A 17,487-nucleotide genomic window follows, 5' to 3' on the forward strand; every position below is an offset into this window, starting at 1 on the left:
AAGATATCATACTATAAAGTTAATAATAACAAATCTCAGGTCCTGTCATTGAACATGAATGAAAGAAGAATTAACTCCCTAAAACAAAAATATACTCTAGATTGGCAAACCTCCAAAATACAGTACCTAGGGGTATAGATTTCATCCCCATTCAAAGATACTTACCACAATAACTTTCCTACCTTATTAGCTACAATAGAGAGAGAATTAAAAGAATACTCCAATCATATCCTATCATGGTTTGGACGTATTGCCACATTTAAAATGATGGTCCTACCGAAATTTTTATACTTATTTAGGACTCTACTAATAGATATACCAAAAAAATATTTCCAAAAATTACAGGGCATGATTAGTAAGTTTGTGTGGGCAAATAAAAAACCAAGAATATCTATAGATATATTACAAAAGCAAAAATCAACGGGGGGCCTTGGCCTACCAAACATGAAAGATTATTATATAGCAGCTCAACTAGATAGCTCTTTACACTGGTGGGATTCCTCAGAAGATAAAACTTGGCACAACATAGAAAAGCAGTTACAGGGTAATAAATCCTTAAGAGCACTTATAATGCAACAAATAGCGGACAATAAAAAGATAACAACAAAATCCCCTATAATAAATACAACCCTGCAGGCTTGGTCAAGACTAATTAGTCAACCAAGTAATAAGACCAAACTCCCCTTGAACTGCATCCCTTTGGACTTCCTAGAGGAGAGAATTCAAGGATTAGACCTGAGAATATGGAAAACAAACGGAATAACTAATGTGCAGCATTTAATGGAGCAAGATGGAGTATACCCCTTCTCTGAAATTCAAAAAAAGTACAATATTCCCCATAGAGAGTTTTATAAGTTCTTACAAATAAGAAGCCTCTTGAACGGAGGTATCTGTAACTCATTGGAAGTAGGAAAAGAAATTGTACAATACCAATAAGAAAGTCAAAGGAATTTCTTTCTTTTATAACCAATTAAACCAGAAAGTATATATGAAAAAACTTCCACATATGTGTAAATGGGAGGAAGACCTTAATAAAGTATACACAACACAGCAATGGCAAAATGCTCTCTCATTAGCGCAGAAAGCCCTGAGATGTACATCACACCAAGAAACAATGGTGAAAACTAGAATGAGATGGTACTTTACCCCCTCAAAATTAAAACGAATTTTCCCAAATGTGACCTCAAGTTGTTGGCGTAAATGCAATAACAAAGGTACTCTCCTGCATACTCTGTGGTCTTGCCCATCAATTCAACAATTATGGAAGGCTAGTGAATGTATAATAGGGAAGATAATAGATAAACACTTAATTCTAAGGGCCTCCCAAGCACTACTACTAATGGAGATGGATGACATCCCTACTAAATTTAGAACGGTGGTAATTCACATCCTGATGGCCACTAAGCTTACAATAACTAGAGTTTGGAAAACGCCCGATTCACCACATATACAAGAGGTCATAAACCAGGTCAATACAAACTGTGCATATGAGAGAGCAATAGCATTGCAAAATGGTCGCCTCCCTCAATTTACAACTTATTGGGACTGTTGGATAAAAAGCCAATATTACAGATCATAACTGTTAAGTAGAGATGAGCGAACACTAAAATGCTCGGGTACTCGTTATTCGAGACGAACTTTTCCCGATGCTCGAGTGCTCGTCTCGAATAACGAACCCCATTGAAGTCAATGGGAGACTCGAGCATTTTTCAAGGGGACCAAGGCTCTGCACAGGGAAGCTTGGCCAAACACCTGGGAACCTCAGAAAAGGATGGAAACACCACGGAAATGGACAGGAAACAGCAGGGGCAGCATGCATGGATGCCTCTGAGGCTGCATAATCGCACCATTATGCCAAAATTATGGGCAACAGCATGGCCATGACAGAGTGACAGAATGAAGCTAGATAGCATCTAAAACATCCAATAATTGACCCTGACACTATAGGGGACGGCATGCAGAGGCAGCGGCAGCAGGCTAGAGAGTGTCATGGCGACATACCCTAAATGGACTCAGGCTTCAAACCAATGGGTGGCAGAGAGGAACCAAAGGAGGTGAGCAAGAAGCGCTCAAATAATATCGGTACATGATAAAAGTTTGCCAGTATATTTTGTGGATTACACAGCAGGGTGGCGACAAAGTTAACATGGAAGCCATGAAAACAACCCAAAATTCTGCCTGACACAGCTCGTTTGATAAGGGGACGATGTATGGAGGCAGTGAACTAGTAGTAGATTAAAGGTGCTGCAGTTAAAACTATGTTAGTTGGATCTTGGCATGGAGCTGGCGCTCCGCTGCCAGGCGAGCTTTCGCCAATCCAAGCCCCTGTCTATAGGCTACTCCCCAAACAGCACTTCTAAGAACCTTTTGTATAAGATCAAGTGTAGTAGCGTTCTTATAAGTTTAGGATATGGCGGGTGAGGGGAATGTAAACAGATGCGCAAGAAGCGCTGAAATAATATCCCTAAATGGTAAAAGTTTGCAAGTATATTTTGGGGATTACACAGCAGGGTGGCGACAAAGTTAACAACTTTGATGTGGAATGCCCTGTAATAGCTCTTGGGCGGTGTGCCTTTTATCGCCTAGGCTCAGCAGTTTCAGCACCGCCTGCTGTCGCTTAGCGACGGCACTGCTGCTGTGCCTAGAGCTACCGACTGTTGGCGCCATGCCCACGGATGGTAATTCGGAGGAGGAGGAGGTGGAGGAGGGGTGGGAGGAGGTATAGTAGGCCTTTGAGACCTGGACCGAGGTAGGCCCCGCAATTCTCTGCGTCGGCAGTATATGACCAGCCCCAGGGTCAGACTCGGTCCCAGCCTGCACCAAGTTAAGTGTAGTAGCGTTCTCATAAGTTTGGGATATGGCGGGTGAGGGGAATGTAAACAGATGCGCAAGAAGCGCATGATGCGCATGGAGCTGGCGTTCCGCTGCCAGGCGAGCTTTCGCCAATCCAAGCCCCTGTCTCTAGGCTACTCCCCAAACAGCACTTCTAAGAACCTTTTGTATAAGATCAAGTGTAGTAGCGTTCTTATAAGTTTAGGATATGCCGGGTGAGGGGAATGTAAACAGATGCGCAAGAAGCGCTGAAATAATATCCCTAAATGGTAAAAGTTTGCCAGTATATTTTGTGGATAACACAGCAGGGTGGCGACAAAGTTAACAACTTTGATGTGGAATCCATGAAAACAACCCAAATTTCTGCCTGACACACCTCGTTTGATAAAGGGACGATGTATGGAGGCAGCTATATGGACGACTTTTGGAGGTAGCAATGGAGACAACGTGTGGAGGCTGCTATGGAGACAATTTAATTTGGATAGTGCCTGTATGTGGCAGTCCCAAACATTTTTCAAACCAGAGGAGCAGGTAGGTGGCCCTCCAGTAAAATGGGATAGATTGAGTGCCTGTATGTGGCAGTCCCAAAAATGTTTCAAACCAGAGGAGCAGGTAGGTGGCCCTGCAGTAAAATGGAATAGATTGAGTGCCTGTATGTGGCAGTCCCAAAAATGTTTCAAACCAGAGGAGCAGGTAGGTGGCCCTGCAGTAAAATGGAATAGATTGAGTGCCTGTATGTGGCAGTCCCAAAAATTGTTCAAACCAGAGGAGCAGGTAGGTGGCCCTGCAGTAAAATGGAATAGATTGAGTGCCTGTATGTGGCAGTCCCAAAAATTGTTCAAACCAGAGGAGCAGGTAGGTGGCCCTGCAGTAAAATGGAATAGATTGAGTGCCTGTATGTGGCAGTCCCAAAAATTGTTCAAACCAGAGGAGCAGGTAGGTGGCCCTGCAGTAAAATGGAATAGATTGAGTGCCTGTATGTGGCAGTCCCAAAAATGTTTCAAACCAGAGGAGCAGGTAGGTGGCCCTGCAGTAAAATGGAATAGATTGAGTGCCTGTATGTGGCAGTCCCAAAAATTGTTCAAACCAGAGGAGCAGGTAGGTGGCCCTGCAGTAAAATGGAATAGATTGAGTGCCTGTATGTGGCAGTCCCAAAAATTGTTCAAACCAGAGGAGCAGGTAGGTGGCCCTGCAGTAAAATGGAATAGATTGAGTGCCTGTATGTGGCAGTCCCAAAAATTGTTCAAACCAGAGGAGCAGGTAGGTGGCCCTGCAGTAAAATGGAATAGATTGAGTGCCTGTATGTGGCACTCACAAAAATTGTTTCAAACAGAGGACCGGGTAGGTGGCCCTCCAGAAAAATTAAATGCATGAAGTACTATAGCAAGAGCCAGTGGGCCCTGTCAAAAAATAGCCAGTTTCCTCTGCTTTACTGTACAAAGAGGAGGAGAAGGAGGAAAATGAGGAGGAGGAGGAGGAGTGGATCAATTATTCAGGTTGAGCTTCCTTCACCTGGTGGAGATTGGAAATTCTGAGAAATCCAGCCTTTATTCATTTTAATAAGCGTCAGCCTGTCAGCGCTGTCAGTCGACAGGCGTGTACGCTTATCGGTGATGATGCCACCAGCTGCACTGAAAACCCGCTCGGACAAGACGCTAGCGGCAGGGCAGGCAAGAACCTCCAAGGCGTAGAGCGCCAGTTCGTGCCACATGTCCAGCTTTGAAACCCAGTAGTTGTAGGGAGCTGTGTGATCATTTAGGACGATGGTATGGTCAGCTACGTACTCCCTCACCATCTTTCTGTAAAGATCAGCCCTACTCTGCCGAGACTGGGGACAGGTGACAGTGTCTTGCTGGGGTGACATAAAGCTGGCAAAAGCCTTGTAAAGCGTACCCTTGCCAGTGCTGGACAAGCTGCCTGCTCGCCTACTCTCCCTCGCTACTTGTCCCGCAGAACTACGCACTCTGCCGCTAGCGCTGTCAGAAGGGAAATACTGTTTCAGCTTGTGCACCAGGGCCTGCTGGTATTCATGCATTCTCACACTCCTTTCCTCTCCAGGGATGAGAGTGGGAAGATTTTGCTTGTACCGTGGGTCCAGGAGAGTGAACACCCAGTAATCGGTGCTGGAATAAATTCTTTGAACGCGAGGGTCACGGGATAGGCAGCCTAGCATGAAATCTGCCATATGCGCCAGAGTACCAACGCGTAAGAATTCACTCCCCTCACTGGCCTGACTGTCCATTTCCTCCTCCTCCAACTCCTCCAACTCCTCTTCTTCTGCCCATACACGCTGAACAGTGAAGGACTCAACAATGGTCCCCTCTTGTGTCTCGCCAACATTCTCCTCCTCTTCCTCCTCATCCTCCTCCACCTCCACCTCCTCCGATATGCGCTGAGAAACAGACCTCAGGGTGCTTTGGCTATCAACAAGGGAATATTCTTCCCCCGTCTCTTGTGACGAGCGCAAAGCTTCCGACTTCATGCTGACCAGAGAGTTTTTCAACAGGCCAAGCAGCGGGATGGTGAGGCTGATGATGGCGGCATCGCCACTGACCATCTGTGTTGACTCCTCAAAGTTACTCAGCACCTGACAGATATCAGACATCCACGTCCACTCCTCATTGTAGACTTGAGGAAGCTGACTGACCTGACTACCAGTTCTGGTGGAAGTTGACATCTGGCAGTCTACAATCGCTCTGCGCTGCTGGTAAACTCTGGATAACATGGTCAGTGTTGAATTCCACCTCGTGGGCACGTCGCACAACAGTCGGTGAGCGGGCAGTTGGAGGCGGCGCTGCGCTGCCCTGAGAGTGGCAGCATCTGGGCTGGACTTCCTGAAATGCGCACAGATGCGGCGCACCTTCGTGAGCAAATCAGACAGATTGGGGTATGTCTTGAGGAAACGCTGCACTATCAGATTTAACACATGGGCCAGGCATGGCACATGTGTCAGTCTGCCGAGTTGCAGAGCCGCCACCAGGTTACGGCCGTTGTCACACACAACCATTCCCGGCTTGAGGTTCAGCGGTGCCAGCCACAGATCAGTCTGCGCCGTGATGCCCTGTAATAGCTCTTGGGCGGTGTGCCTTTTGTCGCCTAGGCTCAGCAGTTTGAGCACCGCCTGCTGTCGCTTAGCGACGGCACTGCTGCTGTGCCTAGAGCTACCGACTGATGGCGCCGTGCCCACGGATGGTAGTTCGGAGGAGGAGGTGGAGGAGGGGTGGGAGGAGGAGGAGGCATAGTAGGCCTGAAACACCTGGACCGAGGTAGGCCCCGCAATCCTCGGCGTCGGCAGTATATGAGCAGCCCCAGGGTCAGACTCGGTCCCAGCCTCCACCAAGTTAACCCAATGTGCCGTCAGCGATATATAGTGGCCCTGCCCGGCAGCACTCGTCCACGTGTCCGTGGTCAGGTGGACCTTGTCAGAAACGGCGTTGGTCAGGGCACGGATGATGTTGTCTGACACGTGCTGGTGCAGGGCTGGGACGGCACATCGGGAAAAGTAGTGGCGGCTGGGGACCGAATACCGAGGGGCGGCCGCCGCCATGAGGTTGCGAAAGGCCTCGGTCTCTACTAGCCTATAGGGCAGCATCTCCAGGCTAAGCAATCTGGAGATGTGCACATTAAGGGCTTGGGCGTGCGGGTGGGTTGCACTATATTTGCGTTTCCGCTCCAGCGTCTGGGGTATGGAGAGCTGAACGCTGGTGGATGCTGTGGAGGATCGTGGAGGCGACGATGGGGTTTTTGTGCCAGGGTCCTGGGCAGGGGGCTGACTATCAGCTGACACAGGGGAAGGAGCAGTGGTGTGCACGGCCGGAGGTGAACGGGCTTGTTGCCACTGAGTGGGGTGCTTAGCATTCATATGCCTGCGCATACTGGTGGTAGTTAAGCTAGTAGTGGTGGAACCCCTGCTGAGCCTGGTTTGGCAAATGTTGCACACCACAGTCCGTCGGTCATCCGGTGTTTCCTTAAAGAACCTCCACACTTCTGAAGATCTAGCCCTCGCCGCAAGAGCCCTCACCACGGGAGCTTCACTAGTTGACAGTGGCGCTGATGCACCAGCTCTGGCCCTGCCTCTCCGTCTGGCCCCACCACTGCCTCTTCCAACCTGTTCAGGTCGAGGACTCTCCTCCGTCTCAGAAGCACTGTGTTCACCCGGCCTCTCAACCCAGCTTGGGTCTGTCACCTCATCATCCTCCGATCCCTCAGTCTGCTCCCCCCTCGGACTTCCTGCCCTGACAACAACTTCCCCACTGTCTGACAACCGTGTCTCCTCATCGTCGGACACCTCTTTACACACTTCCACTACGTCAAGAAGGTCATCATCACCCACAGACTGTGACTGGTGGAAAACCTGGGCATCGGAAAATTGCTCAGCAGCAACCGGACAAGTGGTTTGTGACTGTGGGAAGGGTCCAGAAAACAGTTCCTCAGAGTATGCCGGTTCAAATGCCAAATTTTCCTGGGAGGGGGCAGACTGGGGGGGAGGAGGCTGAGGTGCAGGAGCTGGAGGAGTGGCGATTTCGGTGACATGGGTGGACTGCGTGGAAGACTGACTGGTGGTGGACAAATTGCTCGAAGCATTGTCAGCAATCCACGACATCACCTGTTCGCACTGTTCTGGCCTCAACAGTGCTCTACCACGAGTCCCAGTAACTTCAGACATGAACCTAGGGAGTGTAGCTCTGCGGCGTTCCCCTGCTCCCTCATCAGCAGGTGGTGTCTCACCCCGCCCAGGACCACGGCCTCTGACCCCTGCAGTAGTTGGACGCCCACGTCCCCGCCCTCGTCCTCTACCCCTAGCCCTCGGGTTAAACATTTTTAAAATGAGAGTTATAACTTTATTTTTTTTTTTACTTTTTTTTGTTTTTTTTTGTGTTTTTTTTTTTTTTTTGTGTTTTTTGTTTTTTTTTTAGTTTTTAAAACCAAACAATGCTATCCTATTGCTATGGCTATTTTCTAGCCAAGTATCAAAGGAAGCACACTACTATGCCAGATGAGATGACACTGAGTTATTGCCTAATAGAAATCCAACCCCTACTGAATTTTGCCACTTCGGCCTTTGCTATGGATATGTGCGCCACTAAGCGCAGAACACAGCGGTCGCAAGTCTCACTACAAATTGCTCAGAATTGGCAAGTACATGCACTGCAGAAACTACAGCCACCAGCAGATCAACCAGAAATCAAATATATAGAACGCTACTGTAGGCTTCAAGAAGCTGTTTGTATTCTCCTATGGCTATTTTCTAGCCAAGTATCAAAGGAAGCACACTACTATGCCAGATGAGATGACACTGAGTTATTGCCTAATAGAAATCCAACCCCTACTGAATTTTGCCCCTTCGGCCTTTGCTATGGATATGTGCGCCACTAAGCGCAGAACACAGCGGTCGCAAGTCTCACTACAAATTGCTCAGAATTGGCAAGTACATGCACTGCAGAAACTACAGCCACCAGCAGATCAACCAGAAATCAAATATATAGAACGCTACTGTAGGCTTCAAGAAGCTGTTTGTATTCTCCTATGGCTATTTTCTAGCCAAGTATCAAAGGAAGCACACTACTATGCCAGATGAGATGACACTGAGTTATTGCCTAATAGAAATCCAACCCCTACTGAATTTTGCCACTTCGGCCTTTGCTATGGATATGTGCGCCACTAAGCGCAGAACACAGCGGTCGCAAGTCTCACTACAAATTGCTCAGAATTGGCAAGTACATGCACTGCAGAAACTACAGCCACCAGCAGATCAACCAGAAATCAAATATATAGAACGCTACTGTAGGCTTCAAGAAGCTGTTTGTATTCTCCTATGGCTATTTTCTAGCCAAGTATCAAAGGAAGCACACTACTATGCCAGATGAGATGACACTGAGTTATTGCCTAATAGAAATCCAACCCCTACTGAATTTTGCCACTTCGGCCTTTGCTATGGATATGTGCGCCACTAAGCGCAGAACACAGCGGTCGCAAGTCTCACTACAAATTGCTCAGAATTGGCAAGTACATGCACTGCAGAAACTACAGCCACCAGCAGATCAACCAGAAATCAAATATATAGAACGCTACTGTAGGCTTCAAGAAGCTGTTTGTATTCTCCTATGGCTATTTTCTAGCCAAGTATCAAAGGAAGCACACTACTATGCCAGATGAGATGACACTGAGTTATTGCCTAATAGAAATCCAACCCCTACTGAATTTTGCCACTTCGGTCTTTGCTATGGATATGTGTGCCACTAAGAGCTAAACACAACGGTAGCAAGTCCCCCTGCTAATTCCTCACAAAATGGTAAAAGATGCAAATTAAAATAAAAAAAGTAGAACGTTATTGTAGCCCTAAGAAGGGCTGTTGGGTTCTTTGAGAATCACTCCTGCCTAACAGTAAGCTAATAGAACACCCTAACGCTTTCCCTGACCAGCAGCAGCTCTCTCCCTAGCGGCATCCAGAGACAGAATGATCCGAGCAGCGCGGCCAGCGGCTAGTCTATCCCAGGGTCACCTGATCTGGCCAGCCAACCACTGCTATCGACGTGTAAGGGTACCACGTCATGCTGGGTGGAGTGCAGAGTCTCCTGGCTTGTGATTGGCTCTGTTTCTGGCCGCCAAAAAGCAAAACGGCGGGAGCTGCCATTTTCTCGAGCGGGCGAAGTATTCGTCCGAGTAACGAGCAGTTTCGAGTACCCTAATGCTCGACCGAGCATCAAGCTCGGACGAGCATGTTCGCTCATCTCTACTGTTAAGCTAATAGGATTAGCCATAAGCAGAAAAAAAAGTAAATGTAAAAAACACACTGATGCCATAATTTTGTGTTAAACTATATTAACAGGTTATTGTAGTTATGTAATAGTTATTTAATTTAGAGTAACATAACATCATAATATGACTGTGATAATTCAATCCGAATTATCACAGTCATATTATGATGTTATGATGCAAATCACAATGAAGAAGAGGATTATAAAAGGACATAAAGAACAGTTTGCACAAGAGTATAACAAATGCATCCTCTCACAAAGGACTGAGAAGGATTAAGAAGGAAGCGAAAATTATTTTGAGAAAAGTGTAAATTCGACAACATTGATACTGTACTAAAATGAGCATGTCACAGAATGGTGGACATGATCTCCTTACTAAGTGATGTATGTTATTCTTGTTCTGTTCAATAAAATTTTATAAAATTAAAAAAAAAAAAAAAAAAAGAAAATAGATATATTCCCACAATGGACTAAAAATGTAAAGTTATGTAAAAATTATATTGTCTATGTCCATTTTGTGTATGCACCTGTTTCTGTAAATTATGTTAAACCCCTAAGCCACCGTGACGTTGGGGAACGTCATGGTGTGCTTCTGTTTGCGCCACATTGACGCTCCCCAACATTATAGGGATCACACAGGCTCAGAAGCAGAGCCTGTGCATTTGCATGGGCTGACTGTTCTGTACATCAGTATGGCAGAGTATTAATTTGAACAAGTGATCAGATGATCACTTGTTCAAATCCCAGTGAGAGACAAAAAAAGTGTAAGAAAAAGGAAAAAAATTATAAATTTATTATTAAAAAAAATTATACTAAATAAAAGTCCCATAAATGCCACAAATAGTGTAAAACTCCCAAACGCAATAAAACGTGAAATTCACCACACAAGCAGCACATATTGGGTATTGCTACGGCCGTTTACAACAGAATCATTACTGAACTTGTATGGTGATTTCCATGCACTAATCTGTGAGCTGTATAATTTTTTCTAAACATTAAACCATTACACTGGAATTGTACATGTATAGTAGACATTTTCTTCCTATTTTATGAGGAAATATTGAAATAGATAAATTGGAAATCTGCTCAAGTTTTCCAATATTAACATATAACTATATATATTTATTTGCTAAAAGCCCCCAGTTTTGTATTGTTGGGGTTTTTTTGGAGGGTCTATTTATAAGAAAGGATCATCACCCCAGGGACACTTACTCATAGATGCAGGCACCGTGACTGTGGCAATAGTTTTGTATTTGTGGAACATCCCTCACCGGGGCCTAGCCTTTTCTTGTGGCTTGGAGGCAGCTGGGGCCCAGAATGCCGGAGTGGCTGGCAGTTGCGGCCTAGGCACGCTGTGGTCAGGGTGTGTGGTATGGGGACCGGAGGGCTGTCCTACAGCCTGGCAGGTCTCCAGCAGGTGGTGTGTGCAAGAAATATAGAGGGAGAGGCTGAAGTACTTGTTTTTCCCTGGGGCAACCTTTGAATGTCTGTAGGATAGGACCCTAGGAAATTGATGGGGAAGCCTGTGGTGGTGGACAGACGTATCCAGGGATCAGAAGGAGGCAACGTTGTGCAAATCAACTCACGGTTCTTTATTGAACTACGGGTAGCAGACAACGAGCCTAAACAGTCAAACTGCAGCTTCTGGTACTGGAGTTTTTCGTGGAGAGTGATCCTCAGGAATAAAGCACCAGCCTGGTAGTAGATGCAGGCTGGGAGAATTGAGATGGAGCTGTGTCCAAACTGTGGAAGTTGCAGCTCTGGATTAGAGTCTCCTGGGATTGGTGTCTGTGGCAGCACTGAAGGTGTGCTCCACATTCTATCTCTCTCTTCACTCAGACCATGTGGTCTGGACTGCTGACAGGCAAAGACCATGAGATCAGACAGACCAGCTAAGACTCTAAGACCAGCTAAGACCAGCTAAGACCTCTGACTGGACCATGTGCTTCCCCTACACAGGGGTTTTATACTCCCCCTGGTCAGGTGGTAGCACCTCTCCAATCACACTCCAGTTTAAAATACAGACAACTCATTGGTTAATTACTTACACATAGTTAACTGTTGCCTTTCCAGGCAGTATCTTCGGCTGTAATTACTGAGTGCTACAGCTTCTGACACCTACCTAACCCTTTGCATCTGAAGAGTTGTGAGGCATATCCTCCTTCCTTCTAAAATCAACTTTTAAAATGTACCTATTAATCCTAAGGGGATCTGGGGGGTATTAGCAGAGACCCTTCATGCTGCAGCTCCACAGCACCATCCCCTTCTTCTACCTCAACACATCACCCCTCCCTCTGACTGATGTATTCTCACTTCAGCAAGGGAAGTTTCACACTGTAACAGCCTGTGAATCTGCTGCACAGAGGGTCTCTGGTAATACCACCAGCCTTATAGGCTTATTAGCATAATTTTAAAGTTGATTGTAGAAGAAAGGAGGAACAACAGCATCCCCTCTTAGAACTCCATGTTATGCTGTTTTTCATACTCTGAATTTATGAAAAATCTTTAATAATAATTCTTTATTATTAATAATAATTCTTGAAATATATTGCGCACACAGATTACACAGCACTATACAGAGCTTGCCAATTCAGTCCCTGCTCCCATAGGGCTCACAATCTAATCTACCCACAAGTATGTTTTGGAGTGTAGGAAGTAACTGGAGGACCCGGAAGAAAACCCATGCAAACATACATACTCTTTGTGGACCTTGATGGGACCACAGCACTGCAGTGCTAACTGTAGTGACTGTAGTGCTAACCACTGAGCTTCCCATAAATTTCTTTATATAAAAATCCACCTAGATTTTATTATTCTCCTAGTTAAATGCTTGTTTTCCCACACAGTTTGATACTTGCAGCACCTACCGTAAACTCCTAGCATTCTAAAATATCATATTGGCTTGGATCTATGTGGGGCTCCAATTGGTTGCCAATAGGTATTAAGATAAAAAAAAAAACAAAATAAATTTATCTAATGCCAAAATTATGAAGATGTCCCAACCTCTCAATAATTCTGATGCAGCGTTCGTGCACCGAAATTGAAATTTATGCCAGTTGTTAGGCACAGTTTATGGTAAGTTTGTAAAGTGAGAAAGAGCCAAAAAATTGCAAATGTCATGGTGTGTAGCAACTTTTTGTGCCTTGTACACAAAAAAAAAACACAAAATGCATGATGTAAAAGCCCTAACGTTTTGTAGAAAAAAACTCAAAGATTACACGATAATATAAATGTCAGTAGTTGTAAATATATTGACTGTTTGTACATTGTCCATTTAAAGACATGGTCTGAAGTCAAAGTCATAAATCATATAATGGCATATTTGACACCTGAGACTGACACCTGAGACTGACACCTGAGACTGACACCTGAGACTGACACCTGAGACACAGTCACAGTCTTCAGAGCACATAGCCAGCTATTGTATTTCATATAGTTTACAAACATTTAGATAGATTATTCAAGAAAATGAAAAAGGAATCAGGTGAGGATACTTCACCCAAATACAAAATGCAGAACTTCATTTGTACCAAGAAACAAGTAATTTTTCTTACCGTGTACAGCTGTTTCCAAATGTTTCCCCATTCTCGTAGCGTAGTTGTAACTTCACGCACCAAAGGAATCTCGGCAGGAACTATGTTTTCTGTATTTCTTAAAGACAATAACAGAAAATAAACATAAATAATGACAAATTGTATTTCAAGATAAAAGGCAAGAGTGTTACTGAGTATCAAAGATTACTGTAGAAATTACACAATCTACAAACTCCTCTTGTAATGTCTTACTTTTTCTCCATCTTATTTCTTCTCTCTATCTCAGATAAACATATATTATAAAGATTGTATTAATGGATCCCGAGATCTTAGACATTTACTCTCTTCATTTTCACAGCTGACTGGAGAGCAGTCCACAGTAGATAGCAGATAGTCATGCACACACTTATAGCTCATTCAATTGTACATGTGTTTTACATTGGAAAAAGGATGACCCACTGGCAGAGACTCCTGGTGGCAGCTTATCTCCCCTAACAATAAAATGATGGAATGTGGTAAAATCCATCTGCTTTTCAGGCAGAGTCAGAAGGCCGCAATACACATTGTCCCACATTTATTAAAGTGTTTGTGCCAGTTTTCTGTCTGACTTTGCACATGCAAACTGCTTGCACATGTATTTAAGAAGTGCTTGTGCCAGAAAAAATGTGCACCGAAAGGGTCATTCCGGTCCACAGTAGGACCATGCGCCACAATTTTGTCTCCACCACAATTCTACGGCATGAAGAAAGTGCACCTAAGAAAAAAAGTACAGTTTGCACTAGTTTTGATAAATGTGGGCCATTATACTGTTGGTCAGTATCACTGAAATTGGTTGGTTTTCCTAACAATCTAATGTGTATGGAATTGGAGATCATAGTCATTTAACGGTGGACCAAAATTGTAAAAAAAAACTTTGAAAAATATCACCAAAAATTAACAACAATGCAACAGAGCTGCATTAGCCCAGAATCGGCGGGTGTTGCTCTGTTTTTGGAAGACAACAGAACTGCTTTTCTAATATTGGACAACTCATTCATTCCCAGAGCACTGTGCAGTGAGGACCAGGGAACCAGGGAATCAAAGAGTGAAGAGAAACCTTTCATTCTATGTCAATGCCCTATATGGACAGTCTTAAATAGAATAACACGCAGTCGGATCAGTGGAATCAATTTAACAACAATGGTAATGTACGTAGGATGTTTATGAACAATGCCCTACATTTTAGGTCTCTTATTTATCACAATTGAAGAAGAAATAATGTATATTTACAGTTGTTACAGAAAATTTTTATTACGGTAAATTGAAACTAATTTCTGATCTTGTCTCATCTCCGAAAAGTAAAAGCAATCTTACCTCCGCTTCTGAATTGTAACTTCCTTGATGTGGATGAAGGATTTAGGAAATATTCCCTATAGGAAATATGAGAAACACTGAATTATGTGAACAACAGGTAGATGTTACAACACATCTGCAGAACACAATAACATTAATTAAAACCTACTGTATAATTTAGGCTAAATACGTTCTCCCAATATGTTTTCTAACAGAGAAATCAGCTCATTTTGATTTGATTTTGATCCTACAGACATTCGGTGCAGACAAATTGGAAATATATGTAAATGGGTCATACAATACATAACATTGAGTAAGTGTGTAACACACTTACAAGATTCAAATGATTGTCCTGTAAACTCTCTGATCTCATATTTAGTTATTCATGTTTAAAGGGTTTATTCACCCCCCCCCCCCCCCACACACACACACACACACACACACACACACACCACCTGAAGAATAGATTTCCATAATCATGCCAGGAAATCAATCCTATGCAAGTGAATGGAACAGACTTTCACTAAAATTACTGCTACAAATCTGCTGCAAATGAAGACCAAAAACATTAGAATATTATCTATCCTAAATAAAGGTGATTTATTTTTAATTGTTATTTTGTGTAAGACATGTATTTTGTTATTTTACTCTCTGTGATGCAGTTTTAGAGTTAAATTTTTGAGAGATGAGAGATAAATAATTTTGGTGGCGTCATTTTGCCTATAAATCAATCAAATTGTTTTATTTGTTTTGCATTGCCATCTTCTAAAAGACATAACTTGATTATTTTCTGGCAAGTATCGGGCTTGTTTTTTGTTGAGAACAGATAGAACCTTCAAACACTTTTGATTCCAATCTTTTATAGTCAAGGTCAAGGAATTTCAGGCCTTTTTTTAAAGCAATTATTGCATTAGTTTTATAAGTATTTATCCATACAAATGTAATGATATCAATTCAGTATTGGTTTTTATTGTTTTAAAGTTCTATATATAGTCTTGTAAATATTTTACTTTTAGCCAGTGTAATAATTTTTTTACTTCTTTATTTACAGTAGGAATTAGTTAGTTTGTTATTCTGCTCAACAAAGCAAGTACCTGAATCTGAAATGATCTAATGGGGCACATTAACTTACCTGTCCCGTAGACAGCACCAATCCGGACTGTCCGACGAGGATTCAGAGCTGCCGCAATTCACTAAGATCATGTGTCCAATTTCCTGCATGGGTCGTTGCCCCGCTGAGGTCCCCCGGAGTTCACCTTCTTCTTCCCAGTGTATGTGAGTGCTGATCTTGCAACAGAATTTGATTTTTAAATTCCGCGGTTTGTCCGAACAAGTCGGGTTGTCCGACGAACACCCCCCCCCCCACCGCCCGATTTGTGTCGCATGCAGGCCGGCTCCGAGTTATTATTATTATTTAAATTTATTATTAAAGTGAAGAATAGTCTTATTTCAATGTGTTCTAACAAGCAAAACATCAAGAAACATCTGGAATATTTAATTAAGCGCTGTTCTTTTACTGTTCTGTTTAAGCAAAAAAATGCTCGAGTCTCCCATTGACTTCAATGGGGCTCGTTATTCGAGACGAGCACTCGAGCATCTGGAAAATTTGTCTCGAATAACGAGCACCCGAGCATTTTAGTGCTCGCTCATCTCTAATATTAAACCATTAATAATGTTACATAATGAAATGTAGTGAAAAAATCTATTTTGATCAACGGTTTCAGAATGGATTAACTAAAGAAATATTAACTGTTTGATCAGGCCATTTCTGTTCTGTTTCATCTAAGGTTATGCATTAAATCAAATGCAGATGGGCAATATGCGCCAAAGCTCCTTTTCCTGGGAAACTGAGGGGGGACTGTTTCTGTGATTACGGGGAATCCCACCAGTAGAACATAAAGTATGTCCTTTAATTTGTCCCTGTTGTCTGGATCTCCTCTGAAACTCTGTTTATAGAAAAAAACTTTAAGAAAGAGCCCTTTAAGACTATATAGTTCTCAATTAGCCTGACTAATGACTGTTGTCCAAAACCCATCAAAAAGATTTATTCATTTATCTGTACGGCTGCTAACATGAGGAAATAAAGAAAAAAAAAAAAAAGATTTTACGAAGATCTCCACTAATGCTTCTTTCATTATCAGTGGACACACTAATTCAGTGGAGCGCGTTTACTAAGGGACTTACGCCAGTTTTCTGTTGGACTTTGCACACTCTTTTATGTGCAAATGGCTTGCCAGGTATTTAAGAAGTGTCTACACCACATTTATGTTGCATGCAACCCTTTTGTGGTGCAGCTCCAATAGGCATCATGCGACAAATGCACAAATTAGTAGGCGTTCAGATGGTCAGTCGGACCGCGCACCACATTTATTGTGCAAAGTCCGTCAGAATTGCGTTGAAAGCTGCCAAGTTAAAGGTGCACCAAAAGAAGTTGGTGTACTCTGTCGGGGCAGTGCAGGGAGCTCCGTGCACCAGAAATACTGAATCTGGTGCCCTCTGCACTATACAAAGTCAAACTGCACATGTACCCCAGTGTTTGCCCTATGCACGTGGAGCTCGTTGGCTAGATTGTATTGTTGCATGTGGCAGGAGAGAGATGGAGGTTACTTTTCTTTGAGTACCTCAAAGACCTCACAGACCCAGAGCAACAATAGGCTACAGTAGATAAATTATGTGACCGCTATATGAAATGGAAGTCACACTGTACAGTATTGCACAAATACACTATTTTCATAACTTTTAATAGGAAAAGTATGTGGAAAACTAGGGAAGATGCACACGGAAAAGACAATAGTCTGTTGCAGAAAACAGACAACACGTCTATGTGCCATACTTTTAAATGAATCAGTACCCATGACTGTCCTAATGTACTAATCAGCATTGTATTTGACTGTCTGCAGGTAGATGTAGACCTAGCAAATTATTTTTCAGCTGATGACAAGTGGTGATAAAATTCATAATCGGAGATGACAATAATGTCTTAATCACATTAGGGTATTTGGGATCTGTGCCAGAATAAAGAAATATATGAA

The 17,487-nt window shown here is 43.5% G+C and overlaps 1 protein-coding gene across 2 annotated transcripts in view; it reads right to left on the minus strand.

Annotated features, from left to right (window-relative positions):
• The window catches only part of DOCK2 (dedicator of cytokinesis 2), a 471,688-nt gene that overhangs the window by 402,308 nt on the left and 51,893 nt on the right, over positions 1–17,487 (minus strand). For both annotated transcript variants that reach the window (XM_072145916.1, XM_072145917.1), the window contains exons 4-5: positions 14,477–14,532; positions 13,145–13,241 (exon numbers count right to left, since the gene is read on the minus strand). In XM_072145916.1, coding sequence (XP_072002017.1) covers positions 13,145–13,241; positions 14,477–14,532 — 153 coding nt within the window. The remainder of the gene's footprint in view (positions 1–13,144; positions 13,242–14,476; positions 14,533–17,487) is intronic.

Source organism: Engystomops pustulosus, chromosome 4 (assembly GCF_040894005.1).
Source record: "Engystomops pustulosus chromosome 4, aEngPut4.maternal, whole genome shotgun sequence".
NCBI classification, from domain to species: Eukaryota; Metazoa; Chordata; class Amphibia; order Anura; family Leptodactylidae; genus Engystomops; species Engystomops pustulosus.